Raw genomic sequence first — 24,322 nt, forward strand, 5'->3', positions numbered from 1 at the left:
TTGTTTACCCGAAGTCCACAGGCGGGAACGGCCGAGGAGGGGGGCTGAGGCGGGGTGGTGCAGCAGGCCTGCCACATCTTAGAGGGTCCCGGTCGCTCCCAGGAAAGAAGGTCTGGCAGTTGATGTGCTCAGTCTCAGACACCATCACAGAGGCCACCGGCCTCACCTGCTTTCTACACTACAAGCTGATTCTGCTCTGGAAGCCATAGTTTTCTTAGCAGAGACCCTACCTTCAGGCTTGTTAGAGAATCATAAAGAGCAAGGTTGAAAAAGTGTTCTGTGAGAGCCTGTCTTTCCTCTTGCTGGGGGAGACAGCAGACAGAGTTTGGGGTCCCTGCTTCCAGTTGGCAGCTCCTGAGTCTGCAAGAGTACATCCTCACCTCTTGAGGGCATGAAGCTGGAAAAGTTGTAAGCACAAATCGAGCCCTGACACCAGTTGCAGCTTCCAGAGAAAGAGGATAATAATAAATAAGTGTAAAAAGAGTTAACATACCCTTTAAGCCAAGAAAAAATACATCAGGAGGGACAGTCACAATTGAGTGAACTCAGGAGTCTTGAGGGGCTGAAACATGGGGCCAGGAGGGAGTGGGGGTTGAAAGGGGTAAGGGTCCCACTTCCCAGCTCCCAGAGAAGCAGAGGAACAGAACAGGATGTGTGTGGCAGCTGCCAGAGGAAGTTCCACCCTGGCTGAAGCAGCTGCTCCTCTGCCCCAGCAAGGCCCATGCTTTGTGGCCATTCTTAACGGCAGGCACCTAGCGGGACAGTGGTGTCTGCTTCAGGGACATGAGCACCGAGCGCAGGCGGGACACGTCTTTGCACTGCTTGCTGCTCTTGGGATTGAAGTCACACAGCTGGGCCACCTTTTCCCACTCCGTGCCTGGGGTCTCCTCCTTGGATTCCTTCACAAAGGCCTCTTCGGATGCCCTGAAGGTGGAGAAAAGACAGGCGTTTTCATGGTTGTTCCTGGGTCACTAATGTCCTGCTCCCATCAGTCTGTGGTGTGCAGCCTACTCTGGGGCATTAGCCAGAAGTCTCCCAGGCCCTGTGCCCTATGACTTCAGCCACCGGGAACAGTCTTTACATAAGAAACCTAGGCCTAAGTGTGGAGGCCTAAGTCATCTAGACTAGGGCTTTTGAACTTACTGTCACCTCCTTCTGAGAGGGTTTTTCACTGGCTCATGCCTATTGCTTTTTGTTAGAGCCCGTGGTTCATTATGTAGCCCAAGTTGCTCTTGAACTCTTGAGCTCACGGGGTCCTCTCGCCCTAGCCTCCCCAGTACTGAGATTACAGGTGTGTACCACTGCACCTGGCTAGCACATTGCTTATCATTTCATTCCCCAAGTGGGCTTCACCTCCTCAGAAAGGCCTTCCTAGTCTGGGTATTCTGTTTTCTCTCTCCCTTCCTACCATTTCCTTTTTGTTTGTCTTTGTCTAAATGGGTCTCACATAGGCCAGGCTAGACCTTGAACTCCTGACCTTGCTGAGAGCACAGAAGTGTGCCATCACACCGGGCTCACTCATTATCTTTCCATCATGAGTTCCTGCACTGGGGATTCTGGTACGTAAAGGCCACCAGCTTCCCCCCCCCCCCCGCCCCACCTTTCTTTCCTTCTTTTTCAGTACTAGGGATTGAACCTGGGCCTCAGATATTTTGGGTAAGTCTACCATTAAGCTATGTCTCTACCTCTACCACAACTGTTTTCAACACCTCCAAGACCTTCACCAAGAGAGAACACTGACTCACCACCCACTAACTATGTGATGGCTGTAGGATTGCCTGCAAGCATATCTGACTTCCGAAACCTGAGCTTGAAAGGTCTGTGTGGATGGAGCCACAGCCTGGGGAAGGTTCTATTGGAAGCTTTGCTCCGGTTGGAATCATGCTAGAATAAAAACTGGGGTGATCTCTGCTTCAGGAGTCTGCTTGTTTAGATGGTGCCGGGTGTTGAATTTCTGTCTGTGTGTATGACACGCAAGAACTCTACCACACTTCAGAATTTCTGGTTGATAGTTTTGATAGTCACTGACTTAGAGTGTTCAGCTGTAATTGGGACATCTGTAACACACACCAGGGTTCAGTGACCATAGTGGAAAGGGGACAAAAAGATCTTATAGAGCCAGCGGTCAGGAGGGATGGAGAGCAACAGTGTCTTCTGTCATGACAGGACACTGGCAGGCATGAACTCACAGGAGCTGGTCACCTGTACAAGAGCAAACCAGTCAGCATTCTAGCATGGAGTGGGAAGGGTTCACGAGCCCCCACCCGTAACTGAGGAGCTGTATAGACAGCCTATGGCTTCTGGGGGAGGGAAAGTCAGTTTTGTTTATCAGTGTGGCTCCCAATGAGGTCCACACTGAGGAGTTTATGAACAGCACCAACTGGACTCAGTTATTTGGGAGGGGGAAGAAAGGATACAAAGTTGGGGGAGTTGGGAAGTGGGTCTGGATGGTAGCAGAGAGCTCTCCAGGTGACCCCACTGTACTGCACCTACTGGAAGTGCTGGCCCCGGCTCTCCAGGTGACCCCACTGTACTGCACCTACTGGAAGTGCTGGCCCCAGCTCTCCAGGTGACCCCACTGTACTGCACCTACTGGGAGTGCTGGCCCCGGCTCTCCAGGTGATTCCACTGTACTGCACCTACTGGGAGTGCTGGCCCCGGCTCAGTGACGTGGCCATCTGTCATGATCTTGCCTTTCTGCAGTGTACTCGGCTAACCTGTGCAGGGAGAAGCATGGCTTCCACTCTTCAGAGCTGTTCTCTAACCTGAGCAGCCATGGTGATAGGTCTATGCTGTGTGTGGCTGGACAGCGAGTATGATGAAGGATGTATCCTTGGAGCTGCCCATGGGGTCAAGAGGTTGCCGTCTGTCTTTACTGCTGATCTGTGGGCCATGGTCAGCAGCATAGGCATCACCATGGAGCTTGTTAGAAACAGGCTGAGCCTCACCTCAGTCCTGCAGAACCAGAATCTGCTTTGCTCAAGCTCCCTGGAAATGCGTGGGCATGTAGAAGGCTGAGAAGTCTTGATTCCAGTTCTGTCTCCTTCGTAGCCTTCTTGGGTCCTCTGGACCATTTCCTTGGGTCCATTAGGAGCCCTGAACCCAGCAGTGTTCTATAGCACCCACACCTGCCAGGTATCCCTTTCCCTCCATGGCTCCCCACTGCCTTGATGTCAAGTCTAAGTTTCTTTAGCCTAGCACAACAGAGAGTCCTGCCGGGACCTCCCAGTCTCAGTGTCCATCCATCCCCATAAGCCCCGCCCCTCAGTCCTCTCCAGGCCTCTGCCCCAGCTGTTTCTCCCACCTAGAGTGCCCTTCTCAACCCTTACTACCCAGAAGTTCATCTTTAAATCTTAAGGTGCAGCCGAGGGTCATGATTCTGAAGCCCTGGGTCCCCAGCAGAGAGGGCGGCTTCCAGAGCTCGTAATAAATGTGTTCCAATCCATGAGCAACTTGCAGGGTCAGGGCTATGCGTCTCTTCTCTGTGTTTGACCAATGACTGGCATGGGATTAGTACCAGCAGGTAAGGGCCAGATGGGCGAAGGAGGGGCTGGGCAGAAGGAAAGGAAGGCTGCTACCTGCTGTGCCCGTGCTGTGTAAAGGAGGGCCAGTGCAGATGGCATGTGGTTCAGCAGGCCTGGCTCCAGCAGGAACAGTAAGGAAATGTGTGAAATGAGTAAACAACACTGCTGTCCAGAGCGCACTACCCACGCCTGGGGCTGGTATGAGAGGAAACCCGCTTGCCATTCCAAATCCAGAGCAGCACAGTGCCAGCCAGATTCCAAACTTAGATACACAGGAGAGGGGCTGCTGTGGAGTGGGCCAGGCATCACGGTCAAGTCTGTGCGCTCGGGTGGGGGCGGGGTAGACACAAAGGCATCCCTAACTGTTTATACCTTCAGCACTCTATGCTTGGTGCTTGTCCAATAAAACTCCCCTTCTCACCTACCCATCCACAAGAAGCATCTCAGAGAAGATGCAAGGCTGCTGTGACCTCTGCCCTCCCATGTGACACTGGGTAGTACACACGCCCTCCTCCGCCCCCACTTGGGAACTCTAATGGGCAAAGCTGCCTCCAGTTTGCTGGAGGGACAGAAATGGAAGAGTGAAAGGCAAGGGCTGCTCCGGCCCTGGAGTTCGCCTACTGCTCTGGTCATTGCTCTGAGCCCAGCCACATGCATTTATACCACACAGACAAGAGACTCTGAAAAACCGCTGGGGTGCCCTCCACAGCTGCCCTGCAGAGAGCAAAGGGGACACGTACACATAGCCAATGATATCAGCATCTGGCTGCTGGTAGAACGCTTTGTCAGCGATCCTTGAGAAGAAAGTTAGGAGGAGGAGTTAGGTGGGGGAAGACAGACAGCAAGACAGGCAGGCACAGGGTTAAAGAGAAAGAGAAACATGTGTTAGTACCTCCATAGAGACATGTTAGGAAGTACAATTTAAAAGCTAACAATTACCCGTAAGAGTGGGGAATCCTGTACCTTTGATGGCTTCCTACTACTCAATGAGGTCTCTTCCCAAGACCCTTCCAATGCCATTCCCATAGCCACCTACTTCCTAAAACCATTCCCTCTACACCTTGACTCCCTGTAGACCAACAACACACTATATGCTCCCAGGTCTAGAATGTTCTTCCATATATTAATCCTTTTCCTGATGAACCATCTTCATCCCTCAAAGGCAAGTCTCTAGACCAGTGGTTCTCAACCTTCCTAATGCAGAGACCCTTTAACACAGCTCCTCATGCTGTGCTGATACCCGACCATAAAGTTATTTTGTTGCTACTTCACAACTGTAATTTTGCTACTGTTATGAATCTTAATGAAAATATCTGATATGCGGGATACGGATATGCGATACTGTGGGGGGTTGCGGTCCACAGGTTGAGAAACACTAGCCTAGACACTGATTCTTCTCTGACGTGTTAACTGCTTCTTTGCTTCTATGGTCTTCATGTATAGAGTCCCAGTGGATCCAAGTTCTGCTGCACACGTGTGATTCGCTCCTCTGAACTCCTAGAGGACACAGAGGGGTCCTCATCTGACACCTAGTGTCCAATTTGGCATGCAAGATCTTGTATTTTGAAGGACACAGCATCCAAAGCAGGAGAACATCCATTTCCACAAACGTGTTCTCTGGTTTGCACCCACTCCCTTATCTGACCTGTGCTTTACAGGATCGGCTGCTCATCCTGCAGTCCACTGGCCCCCATGTGCAGCCCAGTGAATGAGGCTTCCACCCTGGCTGGGTCCCATTGGAATACCCCCCTCCTGTCTACAGTCAGGGGCCTGGCCTGGGCACATAGCCCAAGCCAACTCTGGCAGGAGCCGCTCGCTAGATGCTTGCTGTTTTCACTGAGCTTGCCAACCCAGTAGAGCAGAAAACCTGAAGCTGCTGCTCCCATACAGGGTGTACATCCAACAGGAAGCCAGAGCAGAAGGAAGCTCAGCTGAGCAGCAGGGAGACTGCTGACTGACTTTGTTTGTGCCCCAATGCCACTGTCCTGGCCTTTTCATTTATAGAGGCCACTAATGCTCATCCCTTCGCCACACTGGGCTGAAGTACTGTCATTTCTATAAGAAGTGAAATCAAATACTCAGGCTGGCTCTTCACTCCCTACCAGGCCTGTGCCTCTCTAAGTTACCTGCAGAGGGCTTAGGGTCCTGGAGAGTCTAGTCATACTCCATTGTGGCACCCATTCAGCTTCCTGTGAGTCACAGAGAGGGCTCAGGAGTGGGCATGCTATGAGGAACCCCAGGCTTCCAGCAGCTCTTTCCTCCAGGTCTTTACTACGTCACCCATCTCAAGACAGTCCCCAACACCACCGTGCCCTTCACTGCCTGCATGGACCCTTCAGCCTCCTCAGACCCCTGAGGTGCTCATGGCTCCCCTCATCTCCTCACAGCCACCCTAGTGCTGCCCTGACTGCCCTCGGTCTCTTCAGCTACCCTGGGGTCCCAAGGGTCACTCACCTGTTGTTGATCTTGTTCTTCTCAACCTGCTCACTTTGGCGCTGGTTCCACTCCTCTAGGTCCTTCTTGGCCTTCTCCCGCCACTCCTGTTCAGTCACCTTCGAGGCAGCGTCTGTGAGCCCAGCAGGAAAAAGAGCACAACTTTTCTGTGGCTGTTCCCCACATCCCTGGATGCCCCAGGACCCACCCTCAGCCAAGTGGGCCTGTACAGACTCCAAGGCTGCCTCACCTTGTCCCACCCACCGTGTCCCAGCCATCCCTGCTGGAAGCAGCTCTCCCAGCTATGCCCTCACCCAGCTCCTGCAGCCTCTTCTTCTGTTCCTCTCTCCACTTTCGGATGCTCTCAGGCTCCTGAGTCAACCTGTCCGCCTGGGCAATTGCAGCATAGCCGTCGGCAGGCCCATTAGCCTCCTACAACATAAGCACAGTGTTCCGGGCCCATCACGCCTGCCCTGCTGTTTGTGCTCCTCTGCTGCAACCAAGATAGCGCCTCCCGCATCAGGCCAGTCAGCCCATTCCACCACCCAGTGACTGTACCTTTACTCTCTGTTCCCTCTGCCAGCAGCTCTGTTCTCTTGTGGACTCGCGCAGGGCACTCAACCTCTCTGTGCCCGATCATTATCTCAAGCCCAGCCAACTCATTTATACTCTCTTTTGTTCATCAGAAAACAGGATAAGTGATAGCACCCACTTCCACAGAGTTGATAAAAGAATGAAATGAGTTTTAAGACAGGCAGTGGTGGCGCACACCTTTAATCCCAGCACTCAGGAGGCAGAGGCAGGCGGATCTCTGTGAGTTCGAGGCCAGCCTGGTCTACAAGAGCTAGTTCCAGGACAGGTTCCAAAGCTACAGAGAAACCCTGTCTCAAAAACAAACAAACAAAAAAAACCTGTAGATGTCATTTGTATTCCACGCAACAAGTCCCTTGTGCTACCATTATTAAAATCTGTTACTGTTGTGTTACATGGTAAAACTTAACACAGCCTACTAATGTCCACCAGAGTGTCACCTTTGTAACAGCAGGGCCCCTGTCTGTTATGTTCCATCACTTTGTGTACAGAGCCCACCACAGTGCCTGGCACACAGGAGGCTACAGACATTTGCTGAGTGAGCATGCCACCCAAAGCAGGCAGAACCACCATACTAAAACTTTGCCATGGCAGCAGGGGTGGGAACAGCTGGGGAGATGACTAAGCAGTTAAGTGTTGGAGGATCTTTGGACACTGAGTAAAGGTGTATTTGTTGTGATTGGTGTAATAAAAAGCTAAATGGTCAATAGTATAGGCAGGACTTCCAGGGAGAGAAAGGAAGAGGAGGAATGAGGCGTGCAGGAGAAGCCAGGAGACACAGAGAGGAAAGAGGAGGTGCAAATGGAAGAGAGGTAACACCATGTGATAGAACATAGATTAATATAAAAGTTATAAGAGCTAGTTACGAACAAGCTAACCGACCGAGCTTTCATAATTAATAAGAAGCTTCTGTGTCATTATTTGAGAGTTGGTTGGCAGGACAGAAAAGGACTTGTTACATTTAAGAGCATGACTGCACTGCTTTTTCAGGGGACTCAGGTGTGGTTCCCAGCACCTACATGGCAGCTCACAACAATCTGTCACTCCAGCTCCAGAGGATCTGACACCCTCTTTTGGTCCCTGTAGGCTCCAGGCATAGACATACATGCAGGCTTCGGTGGTTTGAATGAGAACAGTCTCTATATTACCATATATTTAAATGCTTGGTCCCCAGTTGGTAAAACGGTTTAGGAAGGGTTAGAAGGTGTTGCCTTGTTGGAAGAGCTGTGTCACTGGGGGCTGGTTTGGAGGTTTCCGAGCTCACCCATGGCTAGTTAGCTCTCTCTGTCTCGTGCTAGTGGCTCAAGAGGTCAGTTCTCTGCTACTGCTCCATCACCACGCCTGCCCGCCTGCTGGCATGCTCCCCACCATGATGGTAGTGGACTCTGACCCTCTGAAACGGTAAACCCCAAATAAACTTTCTTCTCTAAGCTGCCTTGGCCATGGTGTCTTATTACAGCAATAGGAAAGTAACTTAACACACAAGCAAAATACCCATACACATAAAATAATAAAACCTCGCTGTGGCAAGCTTGGACTCTAAAGCCATACAATCCCATTGCTGAAAGCTGGAAGATGTGCGTTTGGCTGAGTGAGTTCCTGAATATATCCAGGCTGTTTTTCTTGCTAAGAATGGGACTCGTAGTAAGTGCTGGGGTTTGGTGCAACAGGATTTGTAAGGCATTAATTTCTTTGCATAGAGACAGGGCCTCATGTCGCCCAGGATGGCCGAGAACTTGTTCTAATGAAGATAATCTTGAGCTTGTGATTATCCTGCCTCCACCTCCCAAGTGCAGGGATCAGGTGTGCGCCACTGTTCCTGATCCAGTGGAACAGTGCGCCACTGTTCCAGCTTTATTCAGTGTCGGGATGAAACTCAGAGCGTAGTGCCGGCTAAGCAAGCACCACCAACGGAGCTACACTCGGACCCCTTTGGAAGACAGACAGTGCCTGTGCAGAATGATGGCCCAGAGGGCTGTAGTAGAATCATTCTATTCATTTGTATGTGCCAGAGAGGACCTGAGTGTGGAGGTCAGAGGGCAGCTTAAGGGAGTTGGTCCTCTCCTTCCACTATATGAGTTCTGGGATTGAACCCAGGTCCTCAGACTTGGCAACAAATACCTTTGCTGCTTTGCCATCTCACTAGCCCATCATTGTCATTTTTCATCCCCATTGTATAGAAGAGAACACCAAGGCCAAGAAGTGGACAGGAGATGTGGTGGGGTTCAGATCTAGTGACAGAGTTGCTAGAGCTTCAGACAGAAGTGTTGTGTACTTCGGTAGGTCCTGCCACCATGCCTGGCTGGCGCCCTGCCTTCCACCTTTCCTGTGGGCACTGACCCCCAGGGCTCCCACTGCAATGTGCCCTGCCTCCTTCCTCCACCATAGGCATTTCCACCTCTTCCCAGCATGCTCCAGGCCCTTACATTCCAGGCTTCTCCGTCCCAGGTGCCCTGTCACAGTCTTCTCCACCTCTCCTATCTACCCAAAGTTCCCAGTGGGCAGGGCCGGGCCTCCTTACATTACAACCCCCTATGCTCCCCCATGTTGGGATTACTGAGTCCTGGCCTTCAGCTGGATTTTGGGACTAATGAGTTCTGGCCTTCAGCTGCTCTTCCCTCCTAGAACCTTCTAACTAAAGTTACTAGAAACTGTGCCTAGTTTAGAGGATCAGAGGATGGGATTATCACCTGTTGGCCATTGACTGCAGTGTATTTAAGCCTACATGGTGTGAATAAAGGGGGCTTTCTGAACCAGCGTTTAGAGGTCCCTGTGTCGGTTTGTCTCTGTGTGTGTATTCTCAACCTCCAGCTCCCTTACCCAAAGCTCGCGAACTGGGTTCTAGCGCACAGAGTGCAGACACGGGGCCGCGGTGCGCGGCAATTGGAGGTCCCCACCGAGATTTCGGGAACTAGGGAACGCTGAGAGGTCGCCCTCAGAAGGTGACGGTGGATTGGGATATGTGTTAATCCTGACGTCCTTCGCTCGGTTTCGGTCTCTGCGCCATGCAGGCAGCAAGTGGAAGTCCAACCGAGAAGGACATATGTATTGGGGAAAGATAGAATGTTTATAGCTCAAAAAGATAAATGTGTACAGATGCATGATATGTTGATTGTGTTGTCTTTTGTGTTCTGGACTGGAGAAAGACATTTGATTCTAGGAACTGCTAAGAAAGGTATTTTGACTTTAAAATATGGGCCTAGGGGGCTGGAGAGATGGCTTAGTGGTTAAGAGCATTGCCTGCTCTTCCAAAGGTCCTGCGTTCAATTCCCAGCAACCATATGATGGCTCACAACCATCTGTAGTGAGATCTGGTGCCCTCTCTGGCCTGCAGGCACACATGTAGGCAGATATTGTATGCATAATAAATGAATAAATATTTTTAAAAAATAAATAAAAATAAAATATGGGCCTAAGGATTTGATGTTTTGGAAAAGAGGTTCTGTTTTTGTCTCCACAGACGATGAGAGCCTAAGGATTTATTCGAGATTAATGTGGTTTGAATCACCGAGATCTTCTGAAATGTTGCAGTAAATACCCCTAAGAATGCAACGTTCCCACTCAGCAGAAGTAGCCAGACAGATTGACAACGCCCAAATTCCCTAAAAGATTGTTTAAGTGGGGCCCCTTCAGTGGTTGCAGAGCAGCAAGCCTGCTTCCCTGAGTTCCACTCCACTCCATGCACCAGTTTGGACCCAGAACGAATGCAGCTGGGACTAGAAGGCAGCTGGAGCCGAGCTTTGCTAGGTGGCTGTGGTGGAAGGCACATTGTCTCAGCCCAGTCGGTGCCTAGCCTGGCAAATGCCACAGCAGTGCCAGGAGTATCAGCAAATGCAACAAGTGCTGGAGCTGAGACAGACCCCACTGGGCTGCCTGAGAACGCAGGAGAAGGCAGTGGCAATTCTAGGCTCTGCACACCGAAGAGTCTGCTGCAGAGCGAATTTAAATCAATAGACTGCCCTATTGTAGGAGCAGGTGGACTTATGGCTAGTTCACATCTGTTAATAATGCCTTTTTTTAAAGATTTTATTTATTATGTATGCAATACAGTGTTCTGCCTCCATGTATGACTGCATGCCAGAAGAGGGCACCAGATCTCATTGTAGATGGTTGTGAGCCACCATATGGTTGCTGGGAATTGAACTCAGGACCTCTGGAAGAGCATTCAGCATCCTTAACCTCTGAGCCATCTCTCCAGCCCTGCTAATGCCTCTTATGTGATGAAACAACTCAATGGTTACTTGAATAGCCCTTAAAATGTTACAATTAGCACACCAGATTGTTGATACCTGTGTGCCCTGTTTTAGCCAAAGAGTTGGTAGAATACCATAGCCCAAATGGGAGGCTGGGTCCAGTAGTGATTGGGGACCCTCTTGCTGGCAATCTTAACGCCTGTTGCCATGGGCATTCATTTCTGAATTCTGTGTAAGATCAGACAACCCATGAGAATTGCAGCACATGGTCACTTAGCAAGTCCTTCTGACCCTGTTGGCCAGTAAGGTTTGGTTGCAAATACTGCACCAACAATGAAGACTCCTCCGTAGACGGGCAACTTCTACAGAAGAGGGCCCGCCTAAGACAGGGAAGGGGCCTTCCAAAGACGGGTAAGGGTTTACTCTTCTGAGACAGGAGGGTCTTCTGTTTTATAAAAAAAATTAGGAGGGAGATGTTGGGATTACTGAGTTCTGGCCTTCAGCTGCTCTTCCCTCCTAGAACCTTCTAACTAAAGTTACTAGAAACTGAGCCTAGTTTAGAGGATCAGAGGATGGGATTATCACCTGTTGGCCACTGACTGCAGTGTATTTAAGCCTACATGGTGTGAATAAAGGGGGCTTTCTGAACCAGCACTTAGAGGTCCGTGTGTCGGTCTGTCTCTGTGTATGTCGGTTTATCTCTGCGTGTGTATTCTCAACCCCCAACCCCTTGCCCGAAGCTCACGAGCAAGGTTCTAGCGCACAGAGCGCAGACACGGGGGTGCGGTGCACAGCACCCCCAGATCTTGGTTCCCTGTCCCCCTTCAAGCATTTGCCCAACTGTAGGTATTGCTGTTGTTTAATGTCTTCCCCTCACCCACCCACCCACACAGGACAGTATCTGGGAGCCCTCTGTCTCACCACTATCCCAAGCATACAATATGTGCTCAGTGAGCTGTGGCTAAATGAGCCAAGACTCCAGAGCTGGCAGTATCGGCTGTGGGGAGGAGCCTGGTAAGCACTCTGTGAAGCAGTGGGGCTCCATGGCAGGTGTCTGAGCAGTGAGGGCAGGGCCAGCCCTGGGCCACGTGCCCAGGTCCAAGCATGCCCAGCCTTGCACCTAGGACTCTTTCCTACACAGAACCACACCTCATCAGGTCCTGTTGAAGCCTGAACCTTATGTGTGTCCTTGATCTTTTTTCCCTTAACTGTCCCATGTGCAGTCTAACAGGAAGCTCTGTTGGTGCTCCCCTAAGATCTGTCCCCAGTCAGATTACCTCCCATTTTCTTCCCTTTCAACCCCTGATGACTTTGTCATAGATTCAGTCACCAGATGAAAATAAAATGGCCCATGCAAAGCCTAACTAAAATAATGTCCTGTCCAGTTTTACAGTGTCCCAAAACTGAGCATGGTGGTGCACACCCTTAATCCCAGCACTCAGGAGGACCTCTGAGCCCAAGGCCAGCCTGGTCTACAGAGTGTTCCAGGACAGCCAGAGCCACACAGACAAACCCTGTCTCAAAAACAACAAAACTAGACACAGGGCTGTAGAGATGGCTCAGTAGTAAAGAGCACTGGCTGCTCTTCCAGGGGTCCTGAGTTCAATTTCCAGTTATCATATATATATGGTGGCTCACAACCATCCGTAATGCGATCTGGTGCCCTCTTCTGGCCCGCAGGCAGATGTGCAGACAAAGCACTATACATAATTAATAAATCTTAAACACACACACAACAAACCCAAAGGCTTTCTACTGCAATTTGAATAAAAATCCAAGTGTCCTGTTCTCTCCTGCTCCCTGATTTGGTGGTCAGTGCACTCTTGACACACTGTTCCTCCCCACCCCTAAGTGTCCTAGTCTGGAGCTCTCTTCCCCTTAGGTCTAGGGTTTCCATCTTCACCGCTCTTCCTCTGTCTAATTCAACCCAGTGCTCTGAGAGAGGCCTCCCATGACAACCATTGTTTGTTTTCTTGGTAATAGAATAAACTCAGATCCACTGAGCTATCTCCCAGGCCTGCCCCTGCTTTCTTTTTAAATTACATTTATTTATTGTGTGCGTATGCACACACCGTGGTGTAAGTGTGGGGTCGGAGGACAACTTGCAGGAGTCGGTTCTCTCCATCCACCACGCAGGTCCCAGGGATCAGATTCAGGTCGTCAGGATTGAGAGCAAGCTTCTTATGGTGAGCTATATTGCTCCTTCCTACCTCTCTCCCTCCTTTCCTTCCTGTTTTGAGACAGGGTCTTGTTGAGTTATCCAGTTTGGCGGTGAATTTTTGATCCTCCTGCCTCAGCCCCCAGGTAGCTCAGTTTACAGGCCCTGCCCCACCCCGAACTGTGGCCACTTTCTTAAACAATTTCTCCACAGTCAGCCTCTCTTTTGTGTCTGCTCATTGGTCACTGACCCTCAGCTATGAAGTTATTTCCACAACAGTGGCCACTGTAATTGAATATACGCAGTTTTGTTTCTTGTCATTATTTCCTAAACAGTATCCTCTGACAACTCTTTGCAAAGCAGTTACATTGTATTAGGGATCACACATAATCTAGAGATAATTTAACGTGCACAGGAGCATGTGACTAGGTTACATGCAAATACCACACCATTTCCCTTACACACACTGCTGAGATTGGACCTGGGGCCTTAGAAGTGTTCTGCTAAGCCACACCACAGCCTCAATACTTTACCATTTTATTACAGTATGGGTTTTTATACTTTCAGGGTTCTGGACCCGTCCCTTTGGAACCCAGGACAGCTGTATTTATTGTCCGCAGAGCACTTGCTGCTTCTGAAACGGCTTCTTTACATGGATACTTTCTGCCCTTCCCCAGCCCTCTAGCCACCTAAGAAAGTATGCTCTACCAGGCTGGAGAGATGGCTCAGCGGTTAAAAGCACTGTCTACTTTTCCAGAGGACCCCAGTTCAATCCCCAGCACCCACATGGCAGCTCACAACTGTCTGTAACTACAGCTCTAGGGAATTTGATACCCTGACACAGACTTGCATACAGACAGAATACCAATACACATAGCATAGAAATAAATAAATCATGTAAAAAAGAAGGAAAGTATGCTCCATTAAAAACCAGAGACTGACTGCCTTCATACAGCATCCAGAGCAGGAGGGCCTACCTGAGGGAGGGTTTATTGAGGGCAGGGACATAGCTCAATGGCGGAGTGCATCCCTAACAGTCACAAGACCCTGGGTTCAAGTTCAATCCCCAGTTCAACCAAAAGAACAAGGAGAAGGAAGAGGAGGAGAAGGAAGAGAAAACTTATTAAACCCATATATGTGATATGTGTAGGTACTTATGGACAGGAATGAACAAGATAACCTGTCTTCTGGTAGCTTGAGATGGGGACCACAGCTGATGGGTGTACTGTAGTACAGGACAGGTAAGAGGTCAGACAGAAAATGGCATGACCATTCTTGGGGGGGAGGGGACAAGAGAGCACAAAAGGATAGGGGAAGGCAGTGTAGGCCACCATCCAGCATGCTAAAGGACCGCACAGGTAGGTCCGGTGCCTCTGGTGCTAACGGGTGTGGGAGGAAGAGGGGTGAGGAGGCACGGGAGAAGCACCGCTGGGCAGGCATCTCCTGTCCGTGTCCTCACACCTCCATTATCTCCAGAAACCTCACCTAAGGTTAGGATTCTCGAACACTTGTAACTAAACAGATGTCTTTGATCTTTACAGTTCCACTGAGAAGGTTTTATTGCCTTTGTTTTATAGGTAAGGGGACTGTAGTTCCAAAGTGCCACGGTCACCCTTGGCAAGCAAGTGACAGAGCCAGGTTCAAATTGAATAACTGGGTGTGAACATCCTTGGCACAAGACAGCTGACAGGAACACTACTGCTTCTGTTCTGTTCTGTTCTGTGGCCCCTGTACTGCCGCTTGTCTCCTTGATTGGTCCTCTGTGCCCTCTATCACCCCGTGCCGGGGACAGAATCCAGGGCCCAGGCATGCTAGACAAATACTCCACCACCCAGCCACACACCCAGGCCTCCGCCTGGCTGCTGCTAAGTGACCTCAAGACTTTGTCCATTCGTGGTCCGTGCCACGCACGCATGCACACATACAGACACACACACTTTGCTACCTCAGGCTACTCCTGAGCTCACTTAGTGGACAAGTCAGTAATTTATAAGACGCTGTCTTGGTCACAAAGTACTTTTCCCAACAACCCTGTGGGGACAGCAGCTACAAATGAGAAACCAGGCCTTGAAAGGTTATTAATCTAAGGTCATCCAGCTGGGGAAAGCCAGAAAATGAACAGTAGGCTTCCACTGCTGTCTGTGGTCTGGGTGTGAAGCCTGAGCAGCCTTGCAGCAATTCTCCCTCACACCCAGGGCACACGAGTCCCAGGGTTCCAAACACGTCCCACACTTGGAGGTAGATCTGGGCTTGTTCCAGGGTCAGGATATGAAATCTGCTCAAGCTGGGACCACTTCCTACACCACACAGGAGGCCACGGTCGACTGTGGCTGGGACTTATGTGTGACTCCTCTTTAGACAGTCACATCAGCCCTGTGTCTGTGGCCTCTAAGGGCTTTCCTGACACGTCCCTCTGTGCAGCAGACTCCACAGGCGTTCTGGATGAGCCCGAGCCAAATGTCGCTATTACCTTCTGTTCCTCTATATATGCTGTTCCCTCAGCCAGGACCACAAGGCCTCCCTAGGCGGCCTTGAAACCCACTTCTGTGTCGCTTCCCTGTTGGGCTCCCAGACTTCAGCTCCTCAAGTTACTGAAGCCATGTAACTAGCACAGCTATTAAATCTCCTTGAGAGAAAAGGGGGATTAAAAGAAACTGCCTAATGGGGTGTTGGGGGATTAAGTAGGTTAATCCCTGTAAAGCTCTCAGTTGGTTTTAGACACAAAAACACTCAAGTTGTTAGATTTTCTTTTTAAAGGCCTCAAAATGTGCCCCATGTAGCCTTGAACTTATGACCTCCTGTCTCAGCATTACCCTCAAATCCAAGCTCCTGGGCTATCGTGACTTCTTTCCAGGTCTCTGTACTCCATTAGAAATGAGCTTTGGGGACAAACACTCCATTGGCTTTGCCTTCACATCCACCACCGCACCCAGGCCTGGCCCATAAAGAATGTGAGTTGAGAAATGAATGAACAAATGGCTGATTATAAAGGTGGGGGAGGGCCCAGGAAAAGCACTGAACATTGTATCAGAGAGGCTTAGAGTGCCTGTTCTGCCACGCACTGGGTGATTACTGTCGAGAAAAATCCCTTCCCTAGGCAACTTTGATTTCCAAACTGAGAAAGGAGAGTGGCAGCGTCCCACTCACGGAACCTAGTAAGGCTTACACAAAGCAACAGCCACAGAAATCACTGCCTACTCGCGTAAGGAAGTATGACTACTGAGGCTTACTGAGGTGTGGCTAGGGTCCTCACTACCAGACAGCGTGAGTTCAGCAGCGTTGCCGGCGGGCAGGTCCGAGAAATACTTCACTGGCTTTTCTCCTGGTTGCTTTGGGTTTATTTTCCTGTTGTGCCAGTGAGTGTCAGAGGCCACAACCGAGGCTCAGCCTCCCGGCTAGGAGGTGGGGTCACTTCCAGAAGGTGTAGCAGCCCAGGGCTATAGTGGTCATACTAGTGACTGAAGACGTACTCTGAACTCCTCCAAAGTTCCATTGAGGAAAGGGCTGGGTATGGCCAGGAGCAGAAAGCAAGAGGCCACAGACAAGCCAGCTGCTCTCCACCCAGTCTCCTGCCCCACCCGCCTCCTGAGGGATTTCTTGCTGGCCAAGTGCACACTAAAGCTCCAGGGATGGCCAGGATGATGAGGCATATCTACCTTCAGGATTGGGCAGCTCAGGCTAAGCTGGGCTGAGCTGTTGAGTCCTGTCAGTAGCTCACAGGAGAGGAGAGATGCAAGGGAGGGTGGAGAGGAGAGGAGGAGTCTTACAAGGGCCCTCCATCCCTGTCCCTGTCCCCCACGGGGCCGGAGGAGCTGGAATAGGTGCTGGTCACTAACCCTCGAACTGTGTTGGGGATGAGGTTGGTAGCTGGTCACCCACAGAGTCTACCTGGAAAGACTGAGGTATAGAGGCTCTTGGATGTGCTGGATTTGCACAATCCAAGGCCTCCACCCCTGAAAGTGCATGCCAGATGCTGCTGTGCTCATCCTAAAGATAGTTTTCTGGGTCCGGCAGCAGAGTGAAGCACAGGACAGAGTGTAGCCGTGCAGGTAGGCTGGAGCTCTGCTGCTAAACGAAGGGAATCTCTCTTCTGTGACCCTCCCTTGCCCGGGGGTTCTAGGGCAGCATGGGTGTGATATGATTCACAAATCAGCAGCCTCCTGAGAGCAGAGAGCAAGAATTACTGCTGAGGGTCAAGTGGGGGGAAGGACAGAGAAGGAGAGCAAGGAAAGGGATATCTTGATAGAAGGAGCCATTATGGGGTTAATGAGAAGCCTGGCACTAGGGAAATTCCCAGGATTCCACAAGGATGATCCCAGTTAAGAATCTAAGCAGTAGTGGAGAGGGTGCCTTAACTGGCCTTCCCCTGTAATCAGATTGAAGACATCATAGAACCTTCATCCAGAAACTGATGGAAGCAGAACCAAAGATCCACAACTAACCACTGGGTTCCTAGAGTACAATCGAAGAGAGAGAGGAGCCGTAATAAGAACAAGGGGGTCAAGACCATGATGGGGGAACCTGCAGAATCAACTGATCCAAACGAGTGGGAGCTCATAGACCCCGAACTGGCAGCTGGGGAACCTGCATAGGTCTGAACTAGGCCCCCTGAAGGCAGGTGACAATGGTGGCGCTTGGGCAGTATATGGAGCTACTGGCAGTGAGACCAGGATCTAATCCTAGTGCATGAACTGACTTTGTTCATTCTCTATGGAGAGATACCTTGCTCAACATAGGCATGGAGGCGGGTGTGTGTGTGTGTGTGTGTGTGTGTGTATGTGTGTGTGTGTTTGATCCTGCCTCAACGAGAGATGATGGGACAGACTTAGTTGCCTTCCTAGGGGAGGCCTTACTATCTCTGAGAAGCGGATAGTGGGGTGGGGAAAGGTGGGGAAGAACAGGAGGAGAGGAGGGAGGAGGAACTGGGATTGGTTTGTAAAAAAATAATAATTATTATTAATTACTTAAAATAACTACTTCTGAGACTGTGCTCTTCAGATCTCCAAATGCTAAGTGATGTTGGGGTGAGGGGTGGAGGTGGCAGGTGGGGGACTCAAGGCCTGGACAGCCAGATCATCCAAGTGAACTTCAGCAATGGTTGATATGACTCTTTGACTTCATATAAGTCTCTCTTATATGTATAACATCTGTAAATCTCAAACTTCTGTCAATTGAAAAGTACAAATCTGCTGCTCAGTATGGTCTAGATAATCTTGCAGTTCCAAGTGCTGCTCCAGCACAGCCACTTTAGAACAGAGGCCTTTTGAGCCATTAAAGTCCTGAGTGTTCTTAGAGCCCAGAAGTGGCCCGTCAAAAGTCCTAACAGTACAAGAATAACACTTACTCCTTAGCTCTGCTATATGCAACTGGACATGGAGCTGAGGGGTCCTAGGGAGACACTTTTCTAACTCCCTGATGTTGAGTCATTTTCCAGAAATGGGGTTAGGCCAGTTTTCCTGTGTAAGGACCAGCCCATCCCACTTACATAAGAAAGTATTGTTTACTCTCCCAGGATCCAAGAGGCCAACTCCTCCACAGGGTGGGGCTCAGGAGATCAGGAAGCAGCAGGCCCCAATATCCGTGTCTTACCAAAGTTCACACAGTGGAGACTAGGCTCCGTCTAGACATTAGGGGTTCTACACACCTATGTGGGGATATAGGGGTGTCATTGGCATCTGCACTCTCCCAGTCTGTTTTTGTTCTGTTTTGTTCTGTCTTTGTGATGCTGGGGGTTTAACTTGGAGCTTCTCCACTGAGCTCCATCCCCAGACTATTTTTAACAACAACACCCTCTACCCTCGTCCACCCCCTACCAGTCCCTGTGGTGCCAATAGAAGCCAGGGCCTCTCACTCTCAGAACTATCATAGTTAACAACTGGAACGCCTTTTCCAAATATGCGAACACTTAAGAATGAAAGTGATGTGCCATGATGCTCTGCCATTCATTCTGCATGTTGCTTAAATAAGGACATGTATGTCTGGAAGGACAGGAAGCTCTGATAGCCCTTCATATCAGGAACTTTGATTCCCAGTCTACTTAGGCTCCTGATTTGGGACATCCAGACTGTTTCTAGTTTGTATGTGTTAGGAATCGTGCTGCAGAGTCTCTGGGTACCCTTTCAGAGAAATTCTGAATGCAGTCTCCCAGTGGAAGAGCCCACATAAAGTACTCAGTCAGGCCAGCCTCCCACCAGAAGCACCTGCTTGGGCAGAGCTCTAATTTCCTTTGTCCCATGCCACTCCTTCTGAGGACAGTCTGAGCAACTCATCAGCTCCCGCCCTCAATGGTTCCCTCCCCAACATGACAAGAAATGGTCAAGGCAGCAAACAGTGAGCACTAGTGACCTCCAGTGAGACAAACAGTGAGCACCAGTGACCTCCAGTGAGACAAACAGTGAGCACCAGTGACCTCCAGTGAGACAAACAGTGAGCACTAAGTGACCTCCAGTGAGACAAACAGTGAGCACCAGTGACCTCCAGTGAGACAGTGAGCACTAAGTGACCTCCAGTGAGACAAATAGTGAGCACTAGTGACCTCCAGTGAGACAAATAGTGAGCACTAGTGACCTCCAGTGAGACAAACAGTGAGCACTAAGTGACCTCCAGTGAGACAAATAGTGAGCACTAGTGACCTCCAGTGAGACAAATAGTGAGCATTAGTGACCTCCAGTGAGACAAATAGTGAGCACTAAGTGACCTCCAGTGAGACAAACAGTGAGCACTAAGTGACCTCCAGTGAGACAAACAGTGAGCACTAAGTGACCTCCAGGGGACTAAAGGTGCTGAGCCCGACACAGGCAGTCTCATCTCTGCTTACCTGAAACACATCTCCATTGACTGTTGTCCCCATGTCCTCAGAACCAGCTGGAAAGAGCAAGGAGACAGAATCATTCACGGTCCAGTTGACCGGCACAAGATGGTCCTATGGTGCATACAACCATGGGTATACTGACACCCTCCCCACAGACATAATGGATATATAAACAACTGAGGCCCAGACCCTGGCTGTTCCCTGTGCACCCGCTGTCATAATTAATTTTTACCACAGCCCTGTAATAAAACGTAGTGACCCATTTTACAGATTCTCAAGTGGAGACTCAAAAAGGCTACTGTGATTGCTCAAGATTACCTAGTCAGTGCCCTGTTCCTTACCTACCTGACACTGTGGAGCTGGAACCCGGTAAGCAGGCAGAGGTACTGCGGGCTTAGGGAGAGGCCACCAGGGTTGAGGAAGAGAGGGTCTGTGCCTCTGCATGTCCTGGTGGAACCTTGAACAACCGCTCTGCCTGGGAGAGCAGGGCTCACAGTCCCCCTGGGCAACGCTTGGCCTATTTTCCTCTCTGTGCCCCTCCCAAGGTTTCACTTTGCCTTCACAGTGAGCGACTCCTCCCAATTCCTTTGTCCAATATCCAGTTGGTCACAAATTACCTGTAGCTTCTGCTGCAACAGTGACCCTCAAAGTTGCCTTCCCCTCGCTCCTTTACCAGTCCAGCCTGTGCCCCCCATCTCATACCTACACACCTGCTTTGGTTGGTCTGTCCTGCTAGTGGCCAGCACCCGGAAGAGCACCATGGCTGTCTTCTTGGGCCTTTGTACAAGGTATCACTAGATGCTGAATAAACAAAGGACTTTTTTTTTTAAATGGTGTACAAGTCACCTCCTACAGGGAGCCTTAGACTGCTTCCTCTACTTCCCCGAGGCACCAAAAGAAGTTCTCATCTCTAGGGTACTCTAGAACACTACAGGGTGTCCCACTCTCGTGCAATAACACTACGCAGGGTGTCCCACTCTTGCGCAATGGCTTGGTATGCCTGGGGGCATATACTCTTTACCAGGCTCTGAATGCCTATTTTTCCCCAGCCAAGGGCTCCTGCATAGAATGGGCGAACAGAGACAGTTGGCCAAATGAGAATTCAATTGCTCTTTGGGGCTCACTGTGATTGTCAAGGCCTCTCTGAACTTGTCATGCCTACTAGCTGTGACCCAGAAGGACAGTCAGTCCTGTACGAGTTAGACAGGGCTGAGAAAACAGCAGTACTTCTGCCTGAGCCCGAAAGGACACAGGGGCGGGGGGCAGTCAGTCTCATGTCAGTCACCTGCCACTGATATATATTCTAGCCTCTTTACAGAGTCAAGCAGCAATTAGTCCTGATCTACTAGGATAGCTCTCACCTCACCCACTTAGACAGGGTTTCTAGTGCACAGGAGGCCTGCTCGCTAAATGAGGGTGATCCCAAATGGGTATGAGCATCCTCCTCAGCAGGGCTTCTTCTGGGTAGCTTCTCTATCTAGCTTTCCTTTGCCAGGGTCCATTCCTGATACTGTGTGCCTATGGGAAGAGCCTTTGGAGAAGTGGCATGTCCTCTCTTGGCAAGGCCACATGAGTTTCCTGGTGCCCACCTCAGCCTTCAGAAAGGTGGAGCATAGTCAGCCTCTTTGGTATGGCATACACACCTACTCACAGAATCTCCAGTGTCTATTCCACGGTGTTCTCTGGCTCTTAGACATTTATGATCCTGAGTCTACAGCAGAGCCCAAGAACAAATACAGTAAGTAAATACAAGTCCCAAGGATATGCCGTTCCGTGTGGGACCTCCTCAGATGCCTGACCCATTTGGGAATCCAGAACATTCCTGTGAGCTTACTGAGGCCCAGCAGGGGCAACAGATTACACAGAGCTGGCCCATAAGTCAGTCAGGCCAAGAGCCCAGAGAACTGGGTGTGAAAGCGTAGACCGTCTGGGTCCTACCCAAGGTCGACGAGTGGAAACAAAGTGTCCACGGCTCAAGCCTGCTGCCCGGCATCTGCTCAGTGGAGCTCTGGGCCCCAGGCCTACACCACACAGGACTTTCCCCAGGGCCTCCTGAGAGCCAGCATTAGCGAGCTCAACATGGAGCCAGAAGACCCCATTGTCTGAGGGGAGGTGACTCAGAGGTGTGCCTTGGTGGCTGCTGTTGGAGCCAGCTTCTTCCCAGCTCCCAGAAGGCCCAGGCCATTTCCCTCAGCCACCAGGTTCCTACCACTCCTGCTACTCAGAGGAGAATGGCTACCTGGCACTGGCTAGGCTTAAGAGTATTAGGTCCACAGGGGTAGGAGTGGCACATGCCTTTAATCCTAGCACTCGGAGGCAGAGGCAGGCGGATCTCTGTGAGTTCTAGGCCAGCCTGGTCTACAAAACAAGTTTCAAAACAGTCAGGATTGAGAAACCCCTTGTCTCCAAAAACAAAAACAAAAACACATCAGGTCCATTCTGTTTGTGCCTGAACACCCTCTGATCTCCACTTCTGAAGTGCCTCCTTGTGCTGGGCACCTATAACACCACATGTAGGAGTCTGGAAGACTCTCAGAGGGCTGTATCCCTGGCAGCTTCCCCAAGGATTATCACCCACTGTTTGTCTCCCTGTCATCTTATATCTAGGGCCAGTCAGTGACCGGTCCCGATTGTAAGTCCCTGGAAAGACCACAGCTTGTTAAACCCCGGGCCTTTATGGCTACCCTCAGCCTGAATGCGAATGCATGCCATCCATCTTTCTCATGACTTTCTAACGACCTGGGACCTCCTGATGAGGGAAAAGCGTTCTCAAGGAGTAACTGGACAAGTGAGTTCCACGGAGAAACCTGGGCAGGTGCCCTGGGAACATAAAGGGCCCATGCTGAGGAACTGAGAGCTGCTACCTCAGACCTGTATGGTTTGGTTAGGCCTCTGCTTCTCCTTGCCGCATCCGGTCATCTCCTAGCAGACCTACACACAGTTAGTCTGTGAAATAGCAGTATGGATCCAGGAGGCCTGAAATCAAGCCTGCCTCTCACGGCTGTGGAGCCCTAGGCGAGACCCTCAAACTCCGGTTACTTTTCTGTTATTATTATTTACTCATTGTGTGTGTGTGTTTATATTTGTGGTGCACATACACACGTCAAGTCTGAGAACATGCGGGAGTGAGTTCTCTTATATGTGGGTTCCAGAAATCAAACTCCTGTGTCATCCGACTGATTCACGTCACCCACTGGACCACCCTGATAACCCCACAAACCCTAATTCCTTGCATGTTACAGAAGGCTTACTACTTTTCCCACGTCGGAGCTGACTGATTCAACCCCTCAGCCGTACATAGATACGGTTCCTTCATTCTGTGTCCACAGTGGAGATGGCAACACAGCAAAATGTTGAATGAAAAATTCATGCCTGTCAGAGAGCCTTGTGTTCACATACATATGGTTATTTGCAGCAGGCCCATTGAACCTCTCTAAAACTGCAACCAGAAATAAGAAACAAGGTCTATTAGGAGTAAGGCCCTTTTTTTTTTTTTACTAAATATTTATAAGAAATCGCTCCTTAAGGCGGAAGTATTAATGATAAACATAACATTGCAAGAAACAGGTCCTGAATCTTAAGTCTGAAGCCATCCACAAAAGTCCTGGGCCACCTTTGTAAATCCACTAAACAGCCAGTTACAGACAGGAAGGGTAGGACTCGTGGCCCTTTGTGCTCCTGTCCAGACTTACAGCCCGACACACGGAAGACTGTGGTCAGGACAGAAGGGGTCTAATTCTTGATTGCTATTTCCTAGCTGTTTCAATAGTGTACCTTTCCAGGCTTCCAGTGGCCAGTTCTGAAATGGGTTCAGTAACGTGTGTGAAATTATTAAATGTAATTAACATGTTTCCTCCACTGCTGCAGGACAGCAGGTGGTCGGTCCCCAAGGAAGAGCCGCAAGTTCCTGGAGTGCCCCCTGCTTCCTAGCAGAATGGACGCTAAGCCCTGGATCAGGAGGATTGCGTTTGTCCCACACCTGTACCACTTAGCTAGGACTCTGGGACAGAGAATGACTCTCAGAACGGAGCAGGGGATAGATTCCAAAGCCAGAGAGTGGAGGAGCTGGCCTGGGGATAAAATGTCACGACTAAATTCCTGTCCCCAGAGTCAGCGGATCCAGTCTCAGCCCAGACTCCAACTCATTTCCCCGGCTCCTCCCTGCTTTCCCAGGCCCTACCGACACACACAACCCCCGGGGTGCCTCTGATCAGCCCAGATAGCCAGGCTCCAGACTACTGCAGGGACCCAGGCCGGGTCTGACCGAGCCTGGGCCTCCTGCCCCCGGTGCTGGCCTCAGCCCCCGGTTCCAGGCCGCTGCGCTGACTCACCCCCGCTCGCGAGTCCCGGCTGCGCAGAGGCCACCTGGCTGCCGGCAGGTGCCCCGAAACCGGGGTCATTCTCGATGCCAGCAATCTCGCTCTCCTGCTGGGCCAGAAAGGCGGCCGCCGGGTCCTCCTCGGCAGCCTCGGGGGCCCCGCTCTCCGACGACGAGAAGAAGCCGAAGTCCTCAGCCATCTTCCCCGCGTGGCTGCTGTCACCTCCCGCCCGCGCCCGCGGCCCGCACTTCCCGTCACCCGCCCGGCTCGCCTGTCACTGCGGCGGCAGCGGC

The 24,322-nt window shown here is 50.7% G+C and overlaps 1 protein-coding gene across 2 annotated transcripts; it reads right to left on the reverse strand.

Moving 5' to 3' along the window:
- Positions 1-436: 436 nt before the first annotated feature.
- Cltb (clathrin light chain B) lies at positions 437-24,322 on the reverse strand. 2 transcript variants are annotated; one of them, XM_048447837.3, is made up of 6 exons: positions 24,042-24,322; positions 19,717-19,763; positions 6,272-6,389; positions 5,979-6,090; positions 4,265-4,318; positions 437-924 (listed from the first exon to the last, which is right to left on the reverse strand). In XM_048447837.3, exons 1-6 carry the CDS (start codon positions 24,226-24,228, stop codon positions 753-755), a joined length of 690 nt encoding a protein of 229 aa, XP_048303794.3. In that variant the 5' UTR covers positions 24,229-24,322; the 3' UTR covers positions 437-752. The 2 variants fall into 2 exon arrangements, with proteins under 2 accessions (XP_048303794.3, XP_048303795.3); XM_048447838.3 differs by lacking the exon at positions 4,265-4,318 and having other exon boundaries at positions 24,042-24,317.

Source organism: Myodes glareolus, chromosome 14 (assembly GCF_982192425.1).
Source record: "Myodes glareolus chromosome 14, mMyoGla1.1, whole genome shotgun sequence".
NCBI lineage: Eukaryota > Metazoa > Chordata > Mammalia > Rodentia > Cricetidae > Myodes > Myodes glareolus.

Bases quoted from the DNA above. Each gene is read 5' to 3' on its own strand.
- Cltb (XM_048447837.3), bottom strand. From the start codon at position 24,228: ATGGCTGAGGACTTCGGCTTCTTCTCGTCGTCGGAGAGCGGGGCCCCC. The intron at 6,390-19,716 runs GTAAGCAGAGAT...CTTATGTTGTAG, and splicing joins TCAATGGAGATGTGTTTCAG to GAGGCTAATGGGCCTGCCGA. The intron at 6,091-6,271 runs GTGAGGGCATAG...CTGGGCTCACAG, and splicing joins GAAGAGGCTGCAGGAGCTGG to ACGCTGCCTCGAAGGTGACT.